The sequence below is a fragment of the Balaenoptera borealis genome (assembly GCF_965194805.1).
Source record: "Balaenoptera borealis genome assembly, chromosome: 11".
Taxonomy (NCBI): Eukaryota; Metazoa; Chordata; class Mammalia; order Artiodactyla; family Balaenopteridae; genus Balaenoptera; species Balaenoptera borealis.
In genome coordinates this window covers 51,740,218-51,767,168 of record NC_138868.1, presented here as the reverse complement: position 1 = coordinate 51,767,168, position 26,951 = coordinate 51,740,218, and the positions used below count along the sequence as shown (strand labels likewise).

Here is a 26,951-nt window from a genome sequence, read left to right as displayed (position 1 = left end):
CGGAACGAAAATGTAGGGGGGAACCGCCCCAGGGTCTAGACCACCCGGATCCCACAAAAACTCTCACATGAGTGGGGTCTCCTATCGCTGTCGGGGCAGAGAGCGAGGAGCGAGATCGGAGCGATCTCCGGGGCGGCTTCCCCCTCGCCTGTTGGCGCGCTCCGCAGGCGGGGCCTCCGGGGCCTGTGTTCCTTAACCCCACTGCGCCCGGATTGAAGTCAACAGTAACAGACACTCTAAACCCGGGACCTGGAGACCCCCCTCACACCCGGACCCTGCCCTCGAGGCCCTCAAGATCCGTGAGCGGAGGCGACACAGACACAAGGCAGACAATGTACGACAGCGAGATAAGAAAGCACGGAAGAGGAAGGGACTGAAGGGAGGAGGCCCTGCTTTGCGGAGGTGATGGCACGGAGTTGGGTCCTAAGGGAGGCAATAGGCATTGGCCAGGAGGAGAGAGAAACGGATTCCAGGCAGCTGGAAGAACAAATGCAGAGGTTCCAGGACATAAAAACTTCCAGCAGATTCGAGCCTGGAAGGACGGGAGGCAGAACTGCCCTTGTGGGGAGCAAGGTTTTAGGGTCCAGTTCGTCGCAGAAAATTTAGGACTTTGAGAGTGAAGGAGTGCAGCTATTTCACCCAGCAAACCCCTGGCCCAGGGGGGAGAAAAAGCTTGCCTGAGATTTCACAGGAGTGGATGGCTGAGCTGGCCTGCAACCCAGTATCAGCAACCCTGACTCAGGGCTCAAGCGATCACTCTATTTGGGCGGCCTCTGGAAGAGCAGCAGCATCTCTTACGGGTACACTTGACAGTGAATCGTGGGTTTGCAGGGAACTGTGACAAAACTGTCTCCAGCAAGACCCCTGTGCAGAGCTCTGCAGACAGGCTGGTGTGAAGAATGAAAGGAGAGATTCGATGGAGCCATACAGGCCATGGAGGTGACAGGTTTGTTGAAATGCAGATGGGGTTGGGATACGGGTCTTGGAAAGCTGTAAATGCCAGTGACAGCGCAGGAGAGTGTACCCTGCTCTGCTTTGAAACCACAATGAGTTGAGCTCAGTACCCCCTGTGCCATTGTCTTTGACCCTCATTTCCTTTGCACATGCTATGCCTGCTTTGTGGTACATCTTTCCCTCTAGTGGGCCTGGCTCCTACTCATAGGTCACCTTCTCCAGAAAAACTTTGTTCCACTGCACTGAGTTAAGCCTTCTCTGACCTCAGCCCCAGCCCAAGCCTAGCCTGTCTATTGAAGGAGTGGGTGGTGGGTGTTAACATTAACTAGAAGGTGTGCCCAGGAGAAGGGCATGGTACCCACTGGAGGCTCAAGGCCAGTTGACGACAGTGATAAATTCCTTTTAGGACTGACTGACTTGCAGGTGCCTGGGGACGCCATCATAGGAGCTGAGGTTGTGCGCATTGAAGGATATATTATTGCTGTGAGGCACAGAGGTGTTATTTCTCTCAGTTGGAGAGTCATATTGGAGTGAGAGTTTCCTAACCCTTTTTTGACTCACAAAACACTCCTAGGAAATTTAAAATAATTTTGTCGTTTTTCAATAGTATATGATAAAGAGGTATTTGATTTTGGCTAAAAATATTTAATTTTTATCTTTAGAATATGAAAAGTTGGGACTTCCCTGGTAGCGCAGTGGTTAAGAATCCGCCTGCCAATGCAGGGAACACAGGTTCGAGCCCTGGTCCGGGAAGATCCCATGTGCCATGGAGCAACTAAGCCCATGCGCCACGGAGCAACTAAGCCCATGTGCCACAGCTACTGAGCCTGCGCTCTGGAGCCCGCGAGCCACAACTACTGAGCCCACGCACCACAACTACTGAAGCCCATGCGCCTAGAGCCTGTGCTCCGCAACAAGAGAAGCCACCGCAATGAGAAGCCCCCGCAGCGCAACAAAGAGTAGCCCCTGCTCGCCGCAAGTAGAGATAGCCCACGCGCAGCAATGAAGACCCAACGCAGCCAAATAAATAAATAAATTTATAAAAGAAAAAAATATGAAAAGTTGTATTATAAAATTCGCTTTTTAAAATTTTAGGTAATATTCATAATATATGAAGACAAATTTCTTTTTTTTTTGAATTTCTTTTTTAATTTTTTGGCTGCCTTGGGTCTTCATTGCTGCGCGCGGGCTTTCTCTAGTCGCGGCGAGCGTTGCGGTGCGCAGGCTTCTCATTGTGGTGGCTTCTCTTGCTGCAGAGCACAGGATCCAGGAGCACGGGCTTCAGTAGTTGCAGCACATGGGCTCAGTAGTTGTGGCTCACGGGCTCCAGAGCACAGGCTTAGTTGTTGTAGCGCATGGGCTTAGTTGCTCCACGGCATGTGGGATCTTCCCAGACCAGGGCTCGAACCCGTGTTCCCTGCATTGGCAGGCGGATTCTTAACCACTGTGCCACGAGGGAAGCCCTAGAAAACTAATGTTTTTTAGAATGTAGTTTGAAACTTGCACCTGGGTTAGGCATCTCCCAGCAGGCAAAGTGATTATTTAAAAGCCTAAATCAGGTCTTGTTACTCTACTTTAAACCCTCCTAAGGCTTTTCAGCATATTCAAAGCAAATCCCTAAACCTTTTCTGTGGTCTTCAAGGCCCTGCTTGGTCTGGCTCCCGCCCACATGTCTGACCTTACCTCTTTCTACTCTTTGATAAAACCTTATTCACAACACTGAAATCACTGCCAAACTCAGTCCCACTGTGGAACCTTTGCCCTGGCTATTCCCTATTCCTGGTGCTCTTCCTCCCAAACTTTTAGGGGCTGACTCCTGCCCACAAGTCAGATTTCAGAAGACCTTCCCTGTTCACCCAATCTGAAATAGCTCCCATCCCAAATAATGTCTACAAATCATCCAGTTGCTGTTCCTTTCAGAGCACTTATCACTCTCAGAAAGGATCATGCTTCTGTGTTTGTTTTGTTGTGTATGACCTATCTCTCCTATCAGGCTGGAAGCTTCAGCAGAGCCAGGACCAAGTCAGCCTTGATCCCAGCTCTGTCTTCAAACACCTAGAACAGGGCCTGGCATCAGGTGACTAGGTGATCAGTAAATATTTACTGCTGTTGCTGTGTTATCAAAAATATACAAAAACAGGGACTTCCCTGGTGGCACAGTGGTTAAGAATCCACGTGCCAATGCAGGGGACACGGGTTTGAGCCCTGGTCTGGGAAGATCCCACATGCTGCGGAGCAACTAAGCCCATGTGCCACAACAACTGAGTCTGCGCTCTAGAGCCCGCGAGCCACAGCTACCGAAGCCCGCGTGCCTAGAGCCCGTGCTCCGCAGCAAGACAAGCCACCTCAATGAGAAGCCCGCGCACTGCAATGAAGACCCAATGCAACCAAAAATAAAATAAAATAAATATATATATATATATACAGAAACAGCTCTCATGACTCAGTGCTTAGAAGTTTTGAATTCAAAATTGTAACCATTTTTAACTGAAAAATAAATCACATGCCCATAGCCAAAAATTCAAATAGTATAAGAGTGAGACTCTTCACTTCACACCTTCATATTGTTTAGCATAGGACAGACTATTCAGTGATCTTTTGGTTATCTATTACTTAATACAACTATTTCTTAATAGCTCTCATGATTCTGAGTGTTGCCTGAGCTCAGATGATTCTTGTTTTGAGTCTCTTACATGGTCGTAGTCACAACCAGGACTGCAGTCATATGAAGACTCACTGGGGCTGGTCGCTAATAATGGCTCACTTATTTAGCCAGCAGGAGATGCTGGCTGTTGGCTGGAAGGTGGATTCGAGCTGAAAACCTGAAAACGAAAGCCCTACATGTGGCCCTTCCACGTAGCTTAGGTTTCTCAGAGCACGGTGGCTAGATTCTGAGAGGATGCATCCCAAAACAAGCATTCCAACAGACAGCAAGAAAGCTACTAGTCTCTTAAGCCTTGAGCCCAGAAGCTAGCACAGCATCACTTTCTCTGCATTCTATTGGCCAAAGCAGTCTCAGTCCAGGCCAGATTCAAGGACAGAGACCCCAGCTTTCAATAAAAGGAGTGTCAAAGAATTTCTGGCCATCTTTAATCCACTATATGTGGTACCAAATAAACTTTCAAATCTCAGTGGCTTAAAACACAAAAATGTATGTCTCTCTCACATTCCAGTGTGGGGTAGACCATGTGGTATACTGTTCTCCTTCAGCAGTGACTCAGATCCAAGCTGCTTCCTCCCAGCATCTCCATCATCTCAGAGTTCTTTGATCCCAACTGTTCGGATGGGAGAGAGGTTAGGGGTCGGGGGGAACATTCACACTGATACTTAATTGCCTTGGACCTGAAGTGGCACATTCTTCTGCCCACCTCCTCGTTACTGAGATCACATCTACTAGGAAGGCTGGAAAATGTAGTCTTCCCCTGTTCCCCGGAAGAGAAAAATGGGTGTGAACACATCATTGTTGCTGATACACACCAATGTCCCAGTCTCCTTCTCTAGAAATATCACCATGAACAATTTAGTGTGTATCCTTTCAGAAATATTTATGTATATACAAGACTATAAACACACATGTAGCATTTACACACTGTTCCACATTTTGCTTCTTTATGTAACTATATTTTCAATATGTCTTACAGAACTTTCCATATCAGACTACATAGATCTACGTCATTCTTTTTTTTTTTTTTTTTTTTAGTTTCACATTGTCTTTATTATTGCTTAAAAAAAATTAACGAGTGTCAAAATCTTTTTTTACTTTCAGGAAACTTGAGGATTTTTTTTTGAATTTTAGAATTTTATTTATTTTTTTATACAGCAGGTTCTTATTAGTTATATATTATATACATATTAGTGTATATATGTCAATCCCAATCTCCCAATTCATCACACCACCACCACCCTGCCACTGTTCCCCCTTGGTGTCCATACGTTTGTTCTCTACATCTGTGCCTCTATTTCTGCCCTGCAAACCAGTTCATCTGTACCATTTTTCTAGGTTCCACATATATGCGTTAATATACGATATTTGTTTTTCTCTTTCTGACTTACTTCACTCTGTATGACAGTCTCTAGATCCATTCACGTCTCTACAAATGACCCAATTTCGTTCCTTTTTATGGCTGAGTAATATTCCATTGTATATATGTACCACAACTTCTTTATCCATTCGTCTGTCGATGGGCATTTAGGTTGCTTCCATGACCTGGCAATGTAAATAGTGCTGCCATAAACATTGGGGTGCATGTGTCTTTTTGAATTATGGTTTTCTCAGGGTATATGCCCAGTAGTGGGATTGCTGGGTCATATGATAATTCTATTTTTAGTTTTTTAAGGAACCTCCATACTGTTCTCCATAGTGGCTGTATCAATTTACATTCCCACCAACAGTGCAAGAGGGTTCCCTTTTCTCCACACCCTCTCCAGCATTTGTTGTTTGTAGATTTTCTGATGATGCCCATTCTAACTGGTGTGAGGTGATACTTCATTGTACTTTTGATTTGCATTTCTCTAATAATTAGTGATGTTGAGCAGCTTTTCATGTGCTTCCTGGCCATCTGTATGTCTTCTTTGGAGAAATGTCTATTTAGGTCTTCTGCTCATTTTTTGATTGGGTTGTTTGTTTTTTTAATATTGAGCTGCATGAGCTGTTTATATATTTTGGAGATTAATCCTTTGTCCGTTGATTCATTTGCAAATATTTTCTCCCATTCCGAGGTTGTCTTTTTGTCTTGTTTGTACTTTCCTTTGCTTTGCAAAAGCTTTGAAGTTTCATTAGGTCCCATTTGTTTATTTTTGTTTTTATTTCCATTACTCTAGGAGGTGGATCAAAAAAGATCTTGCTGTGATTTATGTCAAAGAGTGTTCTTCCTATGTTTTCCTCTAAGAGTTTTATAGTGTCCAGTCTTACATTTAGGTCTCTAATCCATTTTGAGTTTATTTTTGTGTATGGTGTTAGGGAGTGTTCTAATTTCATTGTTTTACATGTAGCTGTCCAGTTTTCCCAGCACCACTTATTGAAGAGACTGCCTTTTCTCCATTGTATATCCTTGCCTCCTTTGTCATAGATTAGTTGACCATAGGTACGTGGGTTTATCTCTGGGCTTTCTATCCTGTTCCACTGATCTATATTTCTGTTTTTGTGCCAGTACCATATTGTCTTGATTACTGTAGCTTTGTAGTATAGTCTGAAGTCAGGTAGTGTGATTCCTCCAGCTCTGTTTTCTTCCCTGAAGACTTCTTTGGCTATTCGGGGTCTTTTGTGTCTCCATACAAATTTTAAGATTTTTTGTCCTAGTCCTGTAGAAAATGCCATTGGTAATTCGATAGGGATTGCATTGAATCGGTACATTGCTTTGGGTAGTATAGTCATTTTCACAATATTGATTCTTCCAATCCAAGAACATGGTATATCTCTCCATCTGTTTGTATCATCTTTAATTTCTTTCATCAGTGTCTTATAGTTTTCTGCATACAGGTCTTTTGTCTCCTTAGGTAGGTTTATTCCTAGGTATTTTATTCTTTTTGTTGCAGTGGTAAATGGGAGTGTTCCCTTAATATCTCTTTCAGATTTTTCATCATTAGTGTATAGGAATGCAAGAGATTTCTATGCATTTATTTTGTGTCCTGCTACTTTACCAAATTCATTGATTAGCTCTAGTAGTTTTCTGGTAGCATCTTTAGGATTCTCTATGTATAGTATCATGTCATCTGCAAACAGTGACAGCTTTACTTCTTCTCTTCCAATTTGTATTCCTTTTATTTCTTTTTCTTCTCTGATTGCCATGGCTAGGACTTCCAAAACTATGTTGAATAATAGTGGCGAGAGTGGACATCCTTGTCTTGTTCCTCATCTTAGAGGAAATGCTTTCAGTTTTTCACCATTGAGAATGATGTTTGCTGTGGGTTTGTCATATATGGCCTTTATTATCTTGAGGTAGATTCCCTCTATGCCCACTTTCTGGAGAGTTTTTATCATAAATGGGTGTTGAATTTTGTCAAAAACTTTTTCTGCATCTATTGAGATGATCATATGGTTTTTCTGCTTCAATGTGTTAATATGGTGTATCACATTGATTGATTTGCGTATATTGAAGAATCCTTGCATCCCTGGGATAAATCCCACTTGATTGTGGTGTATGATCCTTTTAATGTGTCATTGGATTCTGTTTGCTAGTATTTTGTTGAGGATTTTTGCATCTATATTCATCAGTGATATTGGTCTGTAATTTTCTATTTTTGCAGTATCTTTGTCTGGTTTTGGTATCAGCGTGGTGGTGGCCTCATAGAATGAGTTTGTGAGTGTCCTTCCTCTCCAATTTTTTGGAAGAGTTTGAGAAGGATGGGAGTTAGCTCTTCTCCAAATGTTTGATAGAATTCACCTGTGAAGCCATCTGGTTCTGGACTTTTGTTTGTTGGAAGATTTTTAATCACAGTTTCAATTTCAGTGCTTGTGATTGGTCTGTTCATATTTTCTGTTTCTTCCTGGTTCAGTCTTGGAAGGTTATACCTTTCTAAGAATTTGTCCATTTCTTCCAGGTTGTCCATTCTATTGGCATAGAATTGCTGTAGTAGTCTCTTAGGATGCTTTGTATTTCTGCAGTGTCTGTTGTAACTTCTCCTTTTTCATTTCTAATTTTATTGATCTGAGTCCTCTCCCTCCTTTTCTTGATGAGTCTGGCTAATGGTTTCTCAATTTTGTTTATCTTCTCAAAGAACCAGCTTTTAGTTTTATTGATCTTTGCTATTGTTTTCTTTGTTTCTATTTCATTTATTTCTGCTCTGATCTTTATGATTTCTTTCCCTCTACTAACTTTGGGTTTTCTTTGTTCTTCTTTCTCTAGTTCCTTTAGGTGTAAGGTTAGATTGTTTATTTGAGTTTTTTCTTGTTTCTTGAGGTAAGCTTGTATAGCTATAAACTTCCCTCTTAGAACTGCTTTTGCTGCATCCCATAGGTTTTGGACCGTCGTGTTTTCATTGTCATTTGTCTCTAGGTATTTTTTGATTTCCTCTTTGATTTCTTCAGTGATCTCTTGGTTATTTAGTAACGTATTGTTTAGCCTCCATGTGTTTGTGTTTTTTACACTTTTTTCCCCTGTAATTGATTTCTAATCTCATAGCATTGTGGTCAGAAAAGATGCTTGATATGATTTCAATGTTCTTAAATTTACTGAGGCTTGATTTGTGACCCAAGATGTAATCTGTCCTGGAGAATGTTCCATGTGGACTTGAGAAGAAAGTGTAATCTGCTGTTTTTGGATGGAATGTCCTATAAATATCAATTAAATTTGTCTGGTCTATTGTGTCATTTAAAGCTTGTGTTTCCTTATTAATTTTCTGTTTGGATGATATGTCCATTGGTATAAGTGAGGTGTTAAAGTCCCCCACTATTATTGTGTTATTGTCAATTTCCTCTTTTATGGCTGTTAGCAGTTGCCTTATGTATTGAGGTGCTCCTATGTTGGGTGCATATATATTTATAATTGTTATATCTTCTTCTTGGATTGATCCCTTGATCATTATGTAATGTCCTTCTTTGTCTCTTGTAATAGTCTTCGTTTTAAAGTCTATTTTGTCTGATATGAGAATTGCTACTCCAGCTTTCTTTTGATTTCCATTTGCATGGAATATCTTTTTCCATCCCCTCACTTTCAGTCTGTATGTGTCCTTAGGTCTGAAGTGGGTCTCTTGTAGACAGCATATATATGGGTCTTATTTTTGTATCCATTCAGCAAGCCTGAGTCTTTTGGTTGGAGCATTTAATCCATTCACGTTTAAGGTAATTATCGATGTGTATGTTCCTATTACCATTTTCTTAATTGTTATGGGTTTGTTTTTGTAAGTCCTTTTCTTCTCTTGTGTTTCCCATTTAGAGAAGTTCCTTTAGCATTTGTTGTAGAGCTGGTTTGGTGGTGCTGAATTCTCTTAGCTTTTGCTTCTCTGTAAAGCTTTTGATTTCTCCATCGAATCTGAATGAGATCCTTGCCAGGTAGAGTAATCTTGGTTGTAGGTTCTTCCCTTTCATCACTTTAAATATATCATGCCACTCCCTTCTGGCTTGTAGCGTTTCTGCTGAGAAATCAGCTGTTAACCTTATGGGAGTTCCCTTGTATGTTATTTGTCATTTTTCCCTTGTTGCTTTTAATAATTTTTCTTTGTCTTTAATTTTTTTCAATTTGTTTACTATGTGCCTCGGTGTGTTTCTCCTTGGGTTTATCCTGCCAGGGACTCTCTGCGCTTCCTGGACTTGGGTGCCCATCTCCTTTCCCATGTTAGGGAAGTTTTCGTCTATAATCTCTTCAAATATTTTATTGGGTTCTTTCTCTCTCTCTTCTCCTTTGGGGACCCCTATAATGCGAATGTTGGTGCATTTAATGTTATCCCAGAGGTCTCTTAGGCTGTCTTCATTTCTTTTCATTCTTTTTTCTTTCTTCTGTTCTGTGGCAGTGAATTCCACCATTCTGTCTTCCAGGTCACTTATCTGTTCTTCTGCCTCAGTTATTCTGCTATTGATTCCTTCTAGTGTATTTTTCTTTTCAGTTATTGTATTGTTCATCTCTGTTTGTTTGTTCTTTAATTCTTCAAGGTTTTTGTTCTTTAATTCTTCTAGGTCTTTGTTAAACATTTCTTGCATCTTCTCGATCTTTGCCTCCATTCTTTTTCTGAGGTCCTTGATCATCTTCACTATCATTATTCTGAATTCTTTTTCTGGAAGGTTTCCTATCTCCACTTCATTTAGTTGTTTTTCTGGGGTTTTATCTTGTTCCTTCATGTGGTACATAGCCCTCTGCCTTTTCATCTTGTCTGTCTTTCTGTGAATGTGGTTTTTGTTCCACAGGCTGCAGGATTGTAGTTCTTCTTGCTTCTGCTGTCTGCCCTCTGGTGGATGAGGCTCTCTAAGAGGCTCTGAGGATATTTTTTTTAACTGATGATATTTTGTATTACACAAATTGAATTGAGGTAATTCAATTACCTCAGCTGTTGCATGTGCTGTGCTTAGAAAATGCTTCTCTGATTCAGTCTTTTATTCATTCAACAATATTTTCTTAGATATCCACTCCATTTAAGGTACTTTAGTGCAACTTGGGTCTCTTGGGGCACAACCCACTGGATCATAGAACATGAGACAGCAGGACCCTGGTGCCCCTGCTGCTAGTGTTGGAGGGTCCCCTGCAGAGCCAGGGGGTGGATGTGGCTCACCGTGAGGACAAGGACACTGGCAGCAGAAATTCTGGGAAGTACTCCTTGGCGTGAGCCGTCCCAGAGTCCACCATTAGCCCCACCACAGAACCCAACTTCATTCTTTTTAAAGCTGCAAAGTAGGGAATTCCCTGATGGTCCAGTGGTTAGGACTATGTGCTTTCACTGCCAAGGGCCCGGGTTCAATCCCTGGTCGGGGAACTAAGATCCTACAAGCTGCACAGCACAGCCAAAAAATAAATAGATGAAATTTTAAAAAATAAAGCTGCAAAGTATTTCATTGTATGGATGTACTATATATATAAATCAGTCCTATATTGATAAATATTTAGACTATTTTCAATTATTTGCTCTTACTATGCTACACTGTATAGCCTTGTGTATAGATCTCTGCTTAACTATGTTAGTAAACCCGTAGGAAGGTTTCTAGAAGTTATTATATATCCCAGTAATATCCAATTAGAAAATGTAGTAAAATGAAGTCATTCACGACAGCAGCAAAAACTAATATACTTAGGAGTATAACAAGAAAAAATTTACTAGCTGAAAATGAACGACGTAAATTAATTTGATTGTATCAATTATACAATATATTTAATGTATCTTAATGTGATCAATTAAATTAACTGAAGAACATAAAAGAATATCTGAATGAAAGATAATGTATAAAATGTTTGGGGTTGGGAAGACTAAAAATAAAAATATAATTTACACAAATTATGAATTCAATATATTCCCATTGAAATTCCAATAGGATATCATTTTTATGGAATTTGACAAGTTGTTTCTAAAACTCATCTCAAAAAGAATACCCCCAAAAAAATTTTTTTAAGATTGAGGAAAGAGGACCTGCCATATAGCACGGGGAACCTTACTCGGTGCTCTGTGGTGACCTAAATGGGAAGGAAATCCAAAAAGGAGGGGATATGTGTATACCTTTGGCTGGTTCACTTCACTGTGCAGCAGGAGCTATCACAACATTGTAAAGCAACTATACCCGAATAAAAAAATTTTTTTTAAATGACAAAAAAAAAGAACGAGGAAAGACTATTATAATGAAAACTGCGTGCTGTTGGTTCAAAAATAGGCAAGATTTGGACTTCCCTGATGGCACAGTGGTTAAGAATCCACCTGCCAATGCAGGGGACACGGGTTCGAGCCCTGGTCCGGGAAGATCCCACATGCCGTGAACCAACTAAGCCCATGCGCCACAACTACCGAGCCTGCACTCTACAGCCCGTGTACTACAATTACTGAAGCCCGTGTGCCTAGAGCTCCTGCTCTACAACAAGAGAAGCCACCGCAATGAGAAGCCCGCGCAGTGCAACAAAGAGTAGCCCTGCTCGCCGCAACTAGAGAAAGCCCAGGCACATCAACAAAGACCCAGTGCGGCCAAAAATAAATAAATAAATAAATTTATTTTTAAAAAAAAACAACCTTAGAAAAAATAGGGAAGATTAGTAACAGAACAGAGAACAGAAATAGATCCTCCCATGTAGGAATTTAATATAAGATGAAGGTGGCATTTCAAATAAGTGGAAAAAAGGAATCTCTTCAATAATTTATGTAAGGACAATTAGTTATCCAGTTAGAGAAAAAATATAGTTAAAATTTTTTCTTCACACTATGCAAAAGTAAATTCCAGAGGGATTATATAACATTATAACTTATAATCATAAAATGATAAAGATATCAGAAACAAGTAGGATAGTTTATCGATAACCTTGGGATATGGAAGACCTTCCTAAACAACATTCACAGCACAAAAATCATTAGGGAAAAGATAGATAATTTAACCACATCAAAGTGTAAAATTTCTGGATGATGAAAGACACCATGCCCTATCAAAATTCCAAGAGCCTTTCTTGCAGAAATGAAAATGCCAACCCTCAAATTCATATGGAATTGCAAGGGGCCCTGAATAGCCAAAACAATCTTGAAAAAGGACAAAGTTGGAGGACTTCACACTTCAAGATACACTACAAATCTACGATAGTAAAAACAGAGTGGTACTGGCATAAAGATAGACACATAGACCATTACATTAGAATAGAACTGAGATCCAGAAATAAAGCCATACATCTATGGCCATTTGTTTTTTGACAAGGATGCCAAGTCAGTTCAATTGAGAAATAATTGTTTCTTCATCAAATGGCACTGGGACAACTGGATTTCTATATGCAAAAGAATAAAGTGAGACCCTTACCTCACATCATATACAAAAAACTAACTCAAAATGGATCTGAGACCTAAACTTACGAGCTGAAATTATTTAAAAAATCTTTGAAGAAGCATTGGGGAAAATCTTCAATGACTATTATTTCATGAATATGATACCAAAAGCACAGGCAACAAAGGAAAAAAAGAGCTTTTGTGCATCAAAGGAGATGATCAAGAAAGTGAGAAGACAACCTACAGAATAGGAGAAAATATTTGCAGATATATATCTGATAAGGGTCTAGTGTCCAGAATATATAAAGAACTCCTAAAACTCAACAACAAAAATAACCCAATTCAAAAAATAAGCAAAGGATTTGAATAGACATTTCTCCAAAGAAGATATACAAAAGGCCAATAAACACATGAAAAGGTGCTCAGTGTTATTACTCATTAGGGAAATGCAAATCAAAACCACAAGATACCACCATATGCCTACTAGAATGGCTATAATTTAAAAAAAAATTGTTTTAATGGAAAATAATACGCATTGGCAAGGATGTTAAGAAATTGGATGAATTGGGAGATATGGATGGACATATATACACTATTGATACTATGTATAAAACAGATAACTAATGAGAATCTACTGTATAGCACAGGGAACTCTACTCAGTGCTCTGTGGTGACCTAAATGAGAAGGAAATCCAAAAAAGAGGGGATATATGTATACGTATAGCTGATTCACTTTGCTGTACAGTAGAATCTAACACAACATTGTAAAGCAACTGTACCCAAGAAAATTAATTTTTAAAAAAAAAGAAAGAAATTGGAACAACCTTTGGGCATTGCTGGTGGGAATGTAAAATGGTACAGGTGCTGTGGAAAAGTTTGATGGTTTCTCAAAAGGTTAAACATAGAAACTATTGTATGACCCAGCAATTCCACTGCTAGATTTACTGAAGGCAAGGACTCAAAAAGATAGTTGTATACCCATTTCATAGTAACATTATTCATAATAGACAAAAGGTGGAGACAATTGGTGTCCATCAACAGATGAATGGATAAACAAAATGTGGTTTATACCTACAATGGAATGTTATTCAGCCATAAAAAGGAATGAAGTTCTGATACATGCTACAACTTGTATGAACCTTGAAAACTTATACTACATGAAATAAGTCAGATACCAAAGGACAAATATTTTATGATTCCACTTATATAAAATATATAGAATAGTCAAATTCATGGAGACAGAATGTAGATTAGAGGTTACTGGGGCTATGTAGAGGAAATAGGTAGTTATTACTTAATGTTTATAGAATTTGTTTGAGATGATGAAACAGTTTTGGAAATAGTGGTGATGGCTGTGCAACATTGTGAATGTAATTAATGCCACTGAATTACACTTAAAAATGGTTAAGGTGGTAATTTTTATTTTATATACACAAAGTAAAAAGAGAAAACAGATAGGATAGTATACACAAAGTGAAAGGACACTATATACAAAGTAAAAGGAGAGGCAGATAGAGAGATGGATGAGGAGAAAATACTTGCAACACATATAACAAATTAGTAAAATCCAGAAGATATAAAGAACTTCCACAAGTCAACTAAAGAACAGAAAACCCAATATAAAAATGGGCAATGACTTTTATCAGAAGAAGAAAAACAAATGGTCCACAAAAAATAAAACTATGCAAAACTAGTGAAATGTAAGTTAAAGTATGACTGAGAGGTCAAGTTTCACTCATCAGATTGGTAAAAATTAAGAAATTTATTAATATTTAGAGGTGGTGAGGGGAAATGGAACCATCATTCCTGCTGGTGGGAACGTAAACAGGGCTAACCTCTTGGGAAGGCACTTTGGTCATACTACACACACACACACATTCAAACACACTCTTGGCCCCAGCAGTTGCACTCCAGTATATGACAGGATGAATGGTTACATATATGGTATATCCACAAGGTGGAATTCAATGCAATCCAAAGAAGAAGCTGGATCTGTGTGTCCTAACATTGGAAATATATGTCTGAAATACTTCATAATACTTTTTAGACTTCCCTGGCGGTCCAGTGTTTAGGACCCTGTGCTTCCACCACAGGCGGCCCGGGTTTGATCCCTGGTCAGGGAACTAAGATCCTGCAAGTCTCGAGGCTCAGCCAAAATTAAAATAAAATAACAGTAATCATAATACTTTTTAAAATCCAACAGGTTTATTTTTTGTTTCTAATGTTTATGTTTTGTTTCTAAATGATGAGATTAAATGTTCAGACTGCTGTTTGCAAGCAGTTTTCACAAATGACACCTGGGAGAGTGGGCTGGCTTTATTCTCGGTACATGAAAAGCCAAATGAAGTACGATCATCACGTCCACTTCTTTTTTCTTTTTTCTAGCTGTATCTTTGCAGTTTTAGTGACATCTGGATGTGCTGTGTATAAACTTTGATTGGTAAATACAAGAATCTGGCAACAATCATCTTTAGACAACTTCACAGGTTTATTTTTATGCTTCTCTTTAAATAGTTATGTCTATAACCAATGGTTCACCAAAGATTATAAATTAAATAATATAGAACTAAAAATTAAACAGTTTAAAAGCATTAAATGGTCAAAATGCTTGGGGTTTGAGGGAAGTGAGTTCATCTGTAGCTAAAGTGGTCCTGGGACCCCCAACCTTCCCTACACACCACGTGCATGCACTGTTGACTATTGCATTAAAGTGAAAACAGCGTTTGGAATGGGATGAACTGAAACTACACCCACCAAGGAGAGAAACTTGTGATTTGGGCATCATTCAATACAGGCGAATGTGAACAATGCTTTGAAATGGGCAGGAAAGATGACCCCTTCTCATTTTCCAAAAAGTCAGGTCAAAGTTATATGAATAAGAGGAATAGAAAATTCTTTGGTAGATGAGATGTGGCAGAGGTGGGGTGGAATAAAGTGGCAAGAGGGTCCTCCACAAGGAACTTAAATCCTCAAGATGTTGAAGTATATTTGGTTTTAGCCGTGTTCAAGAGAAAACCAAGCACAGCCCAAGGGGACGCTTCTTCCCACAGTACTCACCCTCCCTCTGGGCAGCAGGCAGGCCACAGCTCGACCCTATGCAAAGCCACCAGGCTCAGCGAAAATAGGTGGCTATGAAATTCCCAAGGCACTAGCAGGGACTAGGGACTGGATGAGCTGATGACACAACTGGAAGAGCTTCAAGGGAGGAGACCATGAGAGATGAGGGGGAGACAGGTGGGATCACCTCTGCAGCCTCCTTTTTGAGGCCCCAGCCATTATCGAGGGCTCGGCAGGGGGGAAGGGGCAGAGTAATTGAGACCCGCTTTTCACTTGTAGTCCCCCGTTCCTTCCAACTTTCTAAAGTTTTAGGCTGCTGACCTACGTGAAAAGCAGCTGATCCAGTGTGATGCCGTTTGAGGACAGTGAGTGAAGAGGTACCTGACCCAGGTGAGGAGTGTCCCCACCATCTCATGGTCAGAGGTGGTCAGTGCCTAGTTCTTACTTGGAACACGGCAGTGAAGAGTGGTTGCCAAAAAAAAAAAAAAAGATTCAGTGTTAAATACACTGAGTTTGGGCTTCCCTGGTGGCGCAGTTGTTAAGAATCCGCCTGCCAATGCAGGGGACACGGGTTCGAGCCCTGGTCCGGGAAGATCCCACATGCCGCGGAGCAACTAAGCCCGTGCGCTACAACTACTGAGCCTGCGCTCTGGAGCCCGCGAGCCACAGCTACTGAAGCCCGTGCGCCTAGAGCCCGTGCTCCGCAACAAGAGAAGCCACCGCAATGAGAAGCCCACGCACCGCAACGAAGACCCAACGCAGCCAAAAATAAATACATAAATGAATTTCAAAAAATAAATAAATACACTGAGTTTAAGGAACCAGAAGCAGACATGCCAGAGGCCAGAGAAAGGCCTAAACCATAGATTGAGGAATCAGCTTATGGATGGAAGTGAATGAGGTCATCCAAAGAGAGTATGCAGAGTGAAGAGAGGGCCCATGATAGAACCTGGAAGACACCAGTATTTCAGCGTGTCCTAACCCAATCAAAGATCACCAGGGACAAATCCATAGTCCAATGAAGTCAGGTTTATTGACCCATTGCTATGAGGAAGACAACACACCAGAGGAAAAATGAGGTGTCCTACCAAACACAAAGGAATAGACACAGTTCTTATAGGATTTGAGAGAGAGGTGGAATTAGGTGAAATTTAAATGAGGCAATATTTTGATGGCTCAAAGCAAAGCAGAACTGCGTCTGGACTGCTCAGTGGACTCAGGGTCCTGTTTCCTTGGAAACAATAAAGTTAAGGCAGATGTGGAATATATGTTTAGAAATCCCTTATCTGAGTCTCTGCACCTGGGTTGTAAATCCTGTCCTTTTACTGATTTAACTCCTCCAGGCAAGAGTTTCATTCCTACTTATATAATTTCAAACAGCAAAATTTCTGACAGTCTATGATTTTAGAAAACAAAGTTGCTCGGTAAGAAAGAAGTAGTCACTCAAAGGAGGGGGTTGTTACGACATTTTATAGTTGCAGTATATCCTTGGGGAAAATATTGTTTCTTATTAATTTTGCAGCTGGCTTTATCTGTGCCTGTTATTCCAGTGTGATGAACACCACAGCAGATTTTTACAATCTGAACTAATTTTTAGGTTTTCAAGGGACACACAGTGGAGGTGGAAAATGCAAAGCCTAAGTGTAGTGAGTAGGCAGTGTGGACAAAAAAATGTTGCCTGACAAGTCAGTAAACAAAGAATGTTTCCTGCCATCCAGCCATCAGCCACTGCAGCCACCCCTGAACGGTGCACCCTGAGGGGAATTCTGGATGGAGAAAAACAGGATACTAGCCCTAGCTAGTTAAGATGCATACCAAAGGAATAATTTCAATGAGCCCAGACTCTTGCATCTTCCCATGCATAGGCACTAAAACAATTAACTTGAGATGTCTGGTTTCTTGTGTGTGATTAGCAGTAATCTTTGGATGTCCACTACATGTTTTTTTCAGGAAATACTCCTTGCTCCTCCCTTACCTCTTTGGAACAGTCCTTCAGAGCTATCTGAGAGGCTGCCATCCCCGGCTATAGTCCTCAGTAAGGCTGTGAATAAAACAAAGTTCTCAACTTTTAGGTGGTGTACTTATTTTTAGTCAACAGTATGAAGAAAACTAAAGTGTTAGGCCTCACAAAGCAGGAAGGTGATTGTTGGTATTGAACACTAAGAGGTCTAGTTTAGTATAGTGTGCCGCTGTCAAATATGGTAGCCATTAGCCATAGGTGGCTATTTAAATGTAATTAAAAGTAATTAATTGGATTTTAAAAAATAAACTCAATTAAATAAAAGTTTTTCTTCCTCCATGGTACTTAGCCTTATGTCAAATGTCCAGTAGCCACAGACTAGTCGCTACCCTATTGGACAATGCAGCTATAGAATATTTCCATTATTACAAACAGTTCTTTTGAACAGCAGTAAGAGAACTCAGAGTCCCAGGCGACGGTGACCCCTGGGACTGCAGTCTCCAAAGAGTGATGGGGGTGGAAGCCCTGTGGGAGGTGCAGACACATAGTGCGTAGTATTCTTTCTAAAACTCAGTCCAACAGCGCTACTCTCTCCTTATGACAGCTACCGTGTAACTCGTGCGTACCTCGAACCCACAGCCCAGGCTCAGAGAGCGAGACTCCACCACTTCACCGCGTTTCCCTGCCTGCACAAACTCACTACCATGCCCACACTCCATCTCCCAACATGCCCCGGGCCCTTCTCCTGCGACTCTGGCTCTTGGACTTCTGGGAAATGTAGTTTTAACAGCTTTCCAACTCCGGAAAGGTTCTAGCAGCGAATTGAGGCTCCCAAGAGGCAGTGCGTGGGCCGCTCCTGTCCAGTTCACCGCGGCCGCCATATCTGCCGTGAGGGGCGCCAAAGTCGGCACCCGAGGTTTAGTACAGCGGTAACTGAGATGCTGGAGTCCTGGGAGACCGCGCTGTGCCTCTCCCTGCCATTCCTTAGGTCTCCGCCACTCCGGAGTTGTAGAAATGCCTCAACCGAAGCAGAGCAGACAGGGCGCCAGGGAACCGTAGTAACTGGGCGGCCACAACCGCTAGGGGACTTGAAGGCAGCGTCTGACAGCGAGCAGCCAGACGGCCGTTGGGCGGCCCCTTACGCGGAGCGCACGCTCAAATTCTGGGCCTCAAGGCTTCCGTAAACACCAAAGAGCGCCTGCGCAAACGGAGCGCCTCGGGATGGACACGAGGGGGCGCCTTAGCAAAGGTAAGAGTAATAAATAGTAACGTAACGGTCCCGTTGTTTTTCTGTTGTCCTTTTTCTTATGGTTTGCAAAGCACAGCCCCCTTCATTGCCTCTCTTAATTTGATCCTTAGAGCAGTCATTTTACCAATGGGGCAACGGGTCAGAGAAAGTCATACAGCCAGAGTCCTATCATCTTAAGAGTGTGGAAGACCGCAGATGGTTCAGGATTCAAGGACTCTAGTCCAGGCTCTACCTCTGAGTTGCTATGTGACCTTGATAGTTCTGTTCCCCTGAGGACCTAAGCTTTCTCATTTGTAAATGGAAATAGGTTATTGGAAGGATCGAATAAGATCCGGAAGTGAAACTAAGTTGCCAAGCAATGTATAAAGGCAAAAGATTATTATAATCGGGTGATTGCAGATTGAGGAGCTATTTCCTCATGATACAAATTGCAAAACTGAGGGCCCCAAGAGGAGCAGGAGCTTGCCCCAGGTCTCAGCAGTCTGTGAGCAAGGGCTAACGCCCAGGCTTCCTGTGTTTGGGCTTGGAGCCCTTCCCTGCACCCCAAGGATTAGTGTCTTTGTTGGATACAGGCTTAGAGAAACGGAGTCTGGAGGAGTCCTTATTCCTCATCCTTCTCCTACCCAACCTGGGCCTAGTGGAGAAAGGCCCTGCTCTGTTGAGATGACTACCAAAGGGCAGAAACTAAGGAGGAACTGGAGAATCCTGAAGACAGAGGACAGTGTTGCTGGAGCTGTACAGACCCTGCTTCTCAGGAGAGTGGCCCAGGTAAAGGAAGGAACTCAAGTGTGACAGATGAAGGGGTAATGTGAAGGGGACAGACCCTGAATGGAAAAGAGTGGGCTCTGTTTCTGAGCCTGGGAGGAATTGGGTGCTCAGGTGATTCCAGTTGGGGCCAGCGACAGCTAGAGGTGGTGCCTGGGCTGGCTTGGATGCTAAGAAGAGGAAGTGATGCAGGTTGAGCTGAGAGGCTGTAGGAGCCACTCCTCCAACCAGGTGGAGCAGTCAGGTGACACCATAGGCACACCATACCACCCCCCAAGATCAGGCAGCTGCCCGTCAGGGAAATGAACTTTTCTCTGTCCCTTGGAGCTGGGCTGTACCCAGTTGTTTGTCTCTGGAGTGCTCTTAGAGGTTCTGGACATAGGTATAGGAGGGGCTAGGAGACCCTAAGGTCTGGTTGCAGATGGGGCCTCCTCAGGCAAGTCATGAAAGGCAGGTGTTCGTAGAAATAGAAATTCAAGATCCTCCCCACCTCCAAGTATCTAATTCTCTGGGCCTTCACTTATCATCTCTGTTTTCAGCAGGGGAAACCGAGGCTAAAGGAAGAAAGAACTTTTCTTCAGGACACACAAGGAGCTGGCGTAAAATTGGACTAGGAGAAGGATCTTTCCATTACATGGCAGTGATCAAACATCTTCATCAAACATTTATTGAGTGTCTAATGTATATGCTGAGAAGAGCTACCTTAGGGTACAAACAGAAGCCAGGATTGCAGTCAGACCTGGCTTTTAACTAGCCCTCCCAGTGACTTAATGCTGGGATCCTTGGCGAGTCACTACCCCACTCTGAGCCTCACTGTCTGTAGAGTGGGGTGGTAAGCCTTATTCAAGGGCTGTCTTGAAGTATAACTATGAAATAAATGAGTTAAGAACTGTTACGTGTATAGAACACCACCAGGCACGTGGTACATGCTCAGTAAACATTAGCCACTCTTTGTTACTCATGAACACAGATGGAGGCCAGCTGCAGATAGGGTTCTCCCAGAGCCCAGCAGGGGCAGAGATGTCGCAGCCCCAGATACCTCCACTCTGTGCCCAGGGAGCCTGCATTTCTGGAAGTCAAGGGGGGCACTCACATCCCCATTTCCCCCTCTGGCACTGGGAACCTGGCAGGGAGCATTTACACCTCTACATGCACGTGATTCATTTCCCCACAACCTGGGTCCAGAGTAAAGGTGATTCTTGCCCAAAGCTCACAGCCCTGGACAGTGAGACCAGAACCACAACCCTTTCTCCCGGCAGGACAGAAGTCCCAAAAGGCTGACAGCAGGGCCTTGACTTGTGTGTCCCCTGAACAGAGCAGGAGCCATGGGCAGAGAGGAGCCTGGGTGGGAGACAGGGCCCAATGTCAGATAACCCTGCCGCCAGCCCACCCTGTTTGAAGGTGGCAGTCTGGCTCAGTGGTAAATTCAGCTCTGGTCCAGGCCTCCCTAGTGGAGGTCTGGTTCAAACCCCTTATTCATAGAGGAAGAAAGAGAAGCCCAGAGGGGCCAGGAACTCACCAAGAGCCCCACAGTAAGGTGGGAGTGAGTCTGAGCTGGAACTCAGGTGTCCTTATGTTAGGCCAGGGCTCTGCCTGGCAGCTAGTTTGAAGGGGGCAGGGCTTGGCTCCATCTCTCCTTCCCCACGGTCACCACAGTCCCTCATGGAGCCAGCCTCAAATGCAGCCACCTGGGTGGGTTGTGGTCGGGGAGTGGCAGGGTGGGGGTGGGTGCATGGATAGGTAAAGGGAGGGGGGCGCACAGGACCTGGTCAGAGAAGCCCAGAGCCGAGCTGGGGCAGCTGGACTGGGGAGCTCTCCTTGGTGTGTGCGGCTGCTGCAGGATTCTAGGGCCTTGTTAATCAGTCTGAGGCAGCAGAAGATAAAACTACCGCGGGAGCACACTCCTGGAGGAGGGGAGCGAAGCAGATTCAGGAATGAGTCACAGAGCCCAAGCCCTAAATTTAGAAGGTGCTGAAGGAGGCAGCCGCCCCCGGGGGAGCACTGTGGAGATGCCGGCTAACCCGGGGCACCAGGGCCTCAGGGCAGGGGGTAGAGGTTGGCAGGAGTCCCCTGCACAGCAGTGCCCCATGGAAGCTGGGTCTGTTCTAGGCCTGTTCCAGGTGTGAATTTTGGCCCCAGAATGAACCCCGACCCAAGGCAGAGCCTTCAGCCCCACTCACTGACAGAGCTCCTAGCAAGCCTTCCCCACACCAGCCCTTCACAGGGTCCTAGGAACCAGCCCCTGGAGTGTGGATGTCTCAGTACTGTCCTGCCTGCTGGCTGGACATAGCCAGGCTCCCTGGGTCCTGCTGCTGTCCTAGCATCCAGTTGTCAGACACTGAGGATGGGCCTGTGTGGATGCAAGGAGCTCAGGCCATTGAGCGAAGGCCTTCCAAAGGGAACCCATCCAGGCCTCTGTAGCTGTTTGGAATTGGGGTGAGGGAGGGGGACAAGATGTCATAGCACTCACTTCTGCTTTATTCTCAGCCCTCCAGTCTCCAAGTGAACCCAGACTGTTTCTTTTCCTCCATGTCAGAAGAGGGAGGCACTGCCTTCAGGTCAAGGAGCAGAGACTTAGGAAAGAGGCCATGCCTTGGGGAAAGCTGCCAGACAGGGGGTAAGGGGGCTCAGGAGACAAGAACTGATAGCAGCTGTGGTGTTTATTGAGTGCTCATTGTTTGCCGGGCACCGTGCTGAGCTCTCCATGTGCATGAACTCACTTCGTCCCCGAGGCAATGGTGTAAGTCCTACTACCCTACTCATTCTAGAAATGGGAGTGCTGAGACACAGAGAGGTTAAGTAACTTGTTCTAGATCACACAGAGGTTTTTTGTTTTTAATTTTATTTATTTATTTATTTATGGCTGTGTTGGGTCTTCGTTTCTGTGCGAGGGCTTTCTCTAGTTGCGGCGAGCGGGGGCCTCTCTTCATCGCGGTGCGCGGGCCTCTCACTATCGCGGCCTCTCTTGTTGCGGAGCACAGGCTCCAGACGCGCAGGCTCAGCAGTTGTGGCTCACCGGCCTAGTCGCTCCGCGGCATGTGGGATCTTCCCAGACCAGGGCTCGAACCCGTGTCCCCTGCGTTGGCAGGCAGATTCTCAAACACTGCGCCACCAGGGAAGCCACACAGTAAGAGGTTTTAACCCAGACAGCCTGGCTCCATAGCCCAAGCTCTTAACCGTTGTGGTAGACGGCTGAGCAGGGTATTTCACCCTGTCTATTCCTCCTCCTCTTCTGTCCTTCCCTCCCCATCCTCCAGTCCCTGTACCCTAGAGTCCTGGGAGCTTCTCTCTGGGCCTTGCAGGGTCTTGCTGCCCAGGGTGCTCCCAGGCTTGGGGGAAAGAAGAGACTAACACAGCTCCACTGCAACCCCCCCACCATGCAGGACTTCACAATTTACAGAGCCCATCCACCTGCCCCAGGCCGGTGGAGAGGCATCTTGAGCACCACCACTTTGACAGGAAGACAGACCAGAGAGGTGCAGGGCCTTGCCCAAGGTCGGCAGGGCCCAGAGTGGAACCATGGAGACTCCTCTTTGGGAGGGCCCCAGGCCCAGATGGCCAGCGCCCCCTCTGCAGGCTGGGTCTTTCTGCTGATGATGTCTTTTGGGCACTGCCGCCTGCAGCAACCCAGTTCGATTGCTGGGTCGATGCAGCCTTCCAAAAGCCCTCGAGTCTCCTGTCAGAGGCTCCTGATCCATCTGCCTGACCCCAGGCCTCCCCTCGGCTATGTGCTCAGGCTGGGTGGCAGTGGGGATGGAGGTGTCTTTGTGTGTCTCTGGGGAGGACGAGGTTTTCTGGCCCTTTTACCAGGGCAAGAACTCCAGCCTTGGGACAACAGCCTCTTTTCTGGAAGCCCGCACAACTTCCTTCTTTCGGTTTCTTCGTATTTTTTAATCTCAAAGCTGGGCCCTCAGTGCCCTGACAGGACAGTTTCCACCTCCTGGGACTAGAGGGGCCTCTGGGGCACACTTAGGATCACCCGTTGGATGGGGGAAGGGGCAGAGGGTCCACCCCCCAAACCCCTAGGCTATTGTTCCTACCGGGGAGAGGCTCATCTAAGAGGCCTGCTTGAGGAGCTCAGACCTGCCCAGGGACACAGCCCAGCCCAGGTATAACATGACTTCCCTCGCACCCCTTCTGCCCCTGCCAGGGGACCACACGTGGGGATACCAAGGATAGGTTCTGTTTCTTGCTGGGCCTTATTTTTCTCATTTGTCAAATGAGGCTAAGAGTCCCTGTATGACCTTCCACCTAAGGTTATTGTGAAGGTTAGACAAAATGAGTGTGGCAGACTCTTACTCTGGCCCAGGGCCTCTTCACAGAGAGGATGTGCAAGGCCGTTCGTGTGTGCGTGTGCGTGTGTGCGTGTGCACGTATGTGCACGTGTGTGCAACAGCTGTGACCCAGGTGCTGACTGTACCTTCCCAGGGCAGGTGAGGGACTGGTGTAGCTCTCTGAGGCTTTGTGATGTGGGTGTGGCACAGGGCCTCAGGTATAAGGTTGCCAGATTTAGCAAATATTTGATACATGCTCATACTAAAAATGATTTTCCTTATCTGAAAATCAAATTTCACGACGTGTCCTGTGTTTTATCTGGCAACTCTACTTGGGTGACCTGGTGCACCCTAGCCAGTGTACCCATGTTGGGCTCCCACGCATGAGACTGAGATTGTACGTGGCTCTGTGGGTCTGTGACAGGACATCAGTGTGATGGCACATGGCTGTGACAGTGTCACCAGGAGGAGAGGGGATGTGGGTAACTCTGATTGTGTGCCTTTCTGTGACTCCCTCAGGCTCTAGCAGCTCCCTCAGGGCAGTGCTTGGGCTGTTTGCTCAGGGAGGCCCATCAGGGGTAGGAGACCCACCCTGGGCAAACACTTAGATCCAGGTCCAGTTGGGACGGGGGTGCCGAGCCTATTGCCACCTGCAACAAACTGTAAACGACATGTCCGTCTCAAGGCTGAGCCAGCCCTGGGGGCCTCAGGGTGCTCTGTCCTGGTCCCTTCCAGAGGGGCCTCAGGAATCACCTCTCTACTCTGGTGCTTCCTGGTGACATCACACAGGTCATTGCCCAGTCTTCTAGAACGGTGCCCCCAGGGTACTGCCTCTTTACCCTAGGCAACCTGGGAATTTTCTCCAACCCAACGCAGGGTCAGTTACCCCTGAGGAGAGGGAATGGGGGGGAGAAGGGGTCGGGGGGGGGCCTTCTCCTCACCTCCCAGAGGGGAGATCGAGGCAGCCATCCGTCTGACTAGATGATGAGTTGGAGGGAGCACCCCGGAGCAAGTCAAGACCTGGTAGCCCCTCATTGTCCAGGACACTGGACAGGGTGGGGCCCTTGGGCAGAGGATGAATCTTGAAGCAGAGAGAGGGTGGTGACTACCCCAAGGTCACCCCTGGGGTAGCGAAGGTAATGGTGTATAATGGGGAACAGGGACAGAGCCTTGGGTTAGGAGCTGGGAGACCTAGGATCTTATCTCTGCTTTGTCCCTGCTGGCAGGGCCTTTGTTTCTCCATCTGTACAGTTAGGGGCTGTGGCCATATGATGTCAGTCTGAGGGTCTTTAGTCCTGACGGGGACTCAGCGAGGGGAGTTGAGGGGAGTGTGAGGGACCAGGTCATGGATGGCTCCAGGCAGGTGCCCTGACCCTATTCCAACAGCTGTCAGGGGGCAGTGAGCAAGGACTGGTGTGAATATCTCCAAACGACCCCCTACCCCCATTCCAGGTACTGGAGGTCCCTAGATGGGTTCTGTCTTACTTTGATTCAGGGGCGTCCCCATGCCTCCCACACCTCAGCTGCTCTCTCTGTGAGGGGCATGTGTAAGACCCAGCACTTGCTCAGCACCCTGGGTAATGATTCCTCACATTCTCATGATGCCTCTCAGTTTGCTAAGCACCTTCTCTTTCTCTTACACGCTCCCGCCTTCCACTCCCACTCTGACTCCTGCTTGGTGTTGCCCCATTCTGGGGCTGGGGCCCAGAGAGGCACCTCACCCAATCCACTTTCCATCAAAGGGCCCTGTGGCTGGTGCAGGGGCTGCAGGGGGCAGAGCAGGGTCATGCTTTGCCAAGCTTTTCCACTGTTTACTCTTTACTGAGAATCTTAACAACCATCCTATCAAGATGTTATCTTAACACTTTTTTGTTGGAAATATGCCATTTTTGGACAGTGCATTTATTCCTCCCTACCCTTCTCCCTCCGGTTATATTTTTAGTTACTTGAGGGTGAAACTGATATATGTACAACTCTTTTCCTTGCAATAAGTATAAGTAATAAGTAGGTATTATTATTCTAGATGAAGAAACTGAGGCTCAGAGAGGACTGTCACCTGCTCTTGGTCACACATTTAGGAAATGGTATAGACAGGATTTGAACCCAGTTCCACAGGCCCTTTGCACTTCAGGCTGTGGGAAGCAGGGATGGCCAAGTCCTAGGACTCCTCTCCAGACTCCTCCCCCAGGTCACCCATCCCAGCCCTCCTAGCCTTCTCTCTGCTGCTCGGTGGTGTTTGAGACAGGATATGAATCTGCTTTGATCCAGGCATGTTTGGGAGGCTGTCATGAACCCTTGAGCCAGAGATACCTAAATTCCTGGGGTTTGGGGGGGGCCTGCAAGGGCAAATTAATGATGAATAGGATGAGGAGTGATGCCCCAGCTAGCCTGGCCTAAACCTCCAGGCAGGGTTGAGCCCAGGGCATAACCATCTGAGCCCAGAGGTACCAGGTCACCCACCTTTACTGCCCCAAGATCCAAAAGATTCATTCTTGGTTAATCTATATTTGGATTTGAGTGTTGGTTTGATTTCTGCCATGTGTACCTCCCTGAGTTTTTGTGTCTTAGGCTGGCAGTGCTCTGGGGGGTGGAGAAGTCCTGTCAGTCTGCCCTCAGTGCTATCTCCTGCTGTCACCCCAGCCTTATCTCTTCTACCCTAGACTGGGTGATGGGCATGAGAGGGGTACTGCCCTGGTGCCTGCTGTCAGCTGAGATGTGTGTCATTGGGGCCCTAAGAAGGCAGGAGCCGCCAGGCCAGTGCTCCTCTCTCTTTTCCTCGTGGCAGATCCCAGAGGCTACAGTTCACAAAGCAGGCTCTGTGTACCCCTCTTTGAATCTCCCATTAGCCTGGGTATGAGGCTGTCAGATAAAACCACTGAAGCTAGGGGAGGGGCAGTGAACTGCCTAGGGTTGGGGTGGAGGCAGAGGACATGCATAGCAGAGAGCCAGAGCCCTGGCCTCCCGAACCCAGATCCAGCCCCCCTGCCACCCATTTCCACACACTTAAAGAATGTGGTTTAGAAGGGGCGAGGGTGATTATCTGACTATGCCCCTCACACTGGAGATCTAAGGTCATCACACAAGCCTCATGGGGACCTGCAACTCATTTTACAAGATTTACTATGCAGAATGCACCTTGGGGTCACTTGCCATCAGGGCTCCCTGCTCACCCCCTCCACTTTTAAAATTGGGCCTGATTCACACATATCTCAGAGCCCTAAGCACTTCAGAAAGAAACACCTCTATTTGTGAACCCACCGTGACAACTCCTTATCTTTCTCGAGCACCTTTAAGAAAAGCTGTTCCATCCCAGAGCTCT

General features: G+C 45.1%; 1 protein-coding gene across 2 annotated transcripts in view; it reads left to right on the top strand.

Moving 5' to 3' along the window:
* The first annotated feature begins 18,227 nt into the window (after positions 1-18,227).
* The window catches only part of STARD10 (StAR related lipid transfer domain containing 10), a 34,671-nt gene continuing 25,947 nt past the window's right edge, over positions 18,228-26,951 (top strand). The window contains exon 1 of one of the 2 annotated variants that reach the window (XR_014231687.1): positions 18,228-18,593. Coding sequence is in view for 1 of the 2 variants with exons in the window: in XM_082342961.1 (XP_082199087.1) it covers positions 18,566-18,593 (28 nt within the window). In the remaining variant the exon portion in view is untranslated. The remainder of the gene's footprint in view (positions 18,594-26,951) is intronic. The other variant, XM_082342961.1, reaches the window with a different exon arrangement.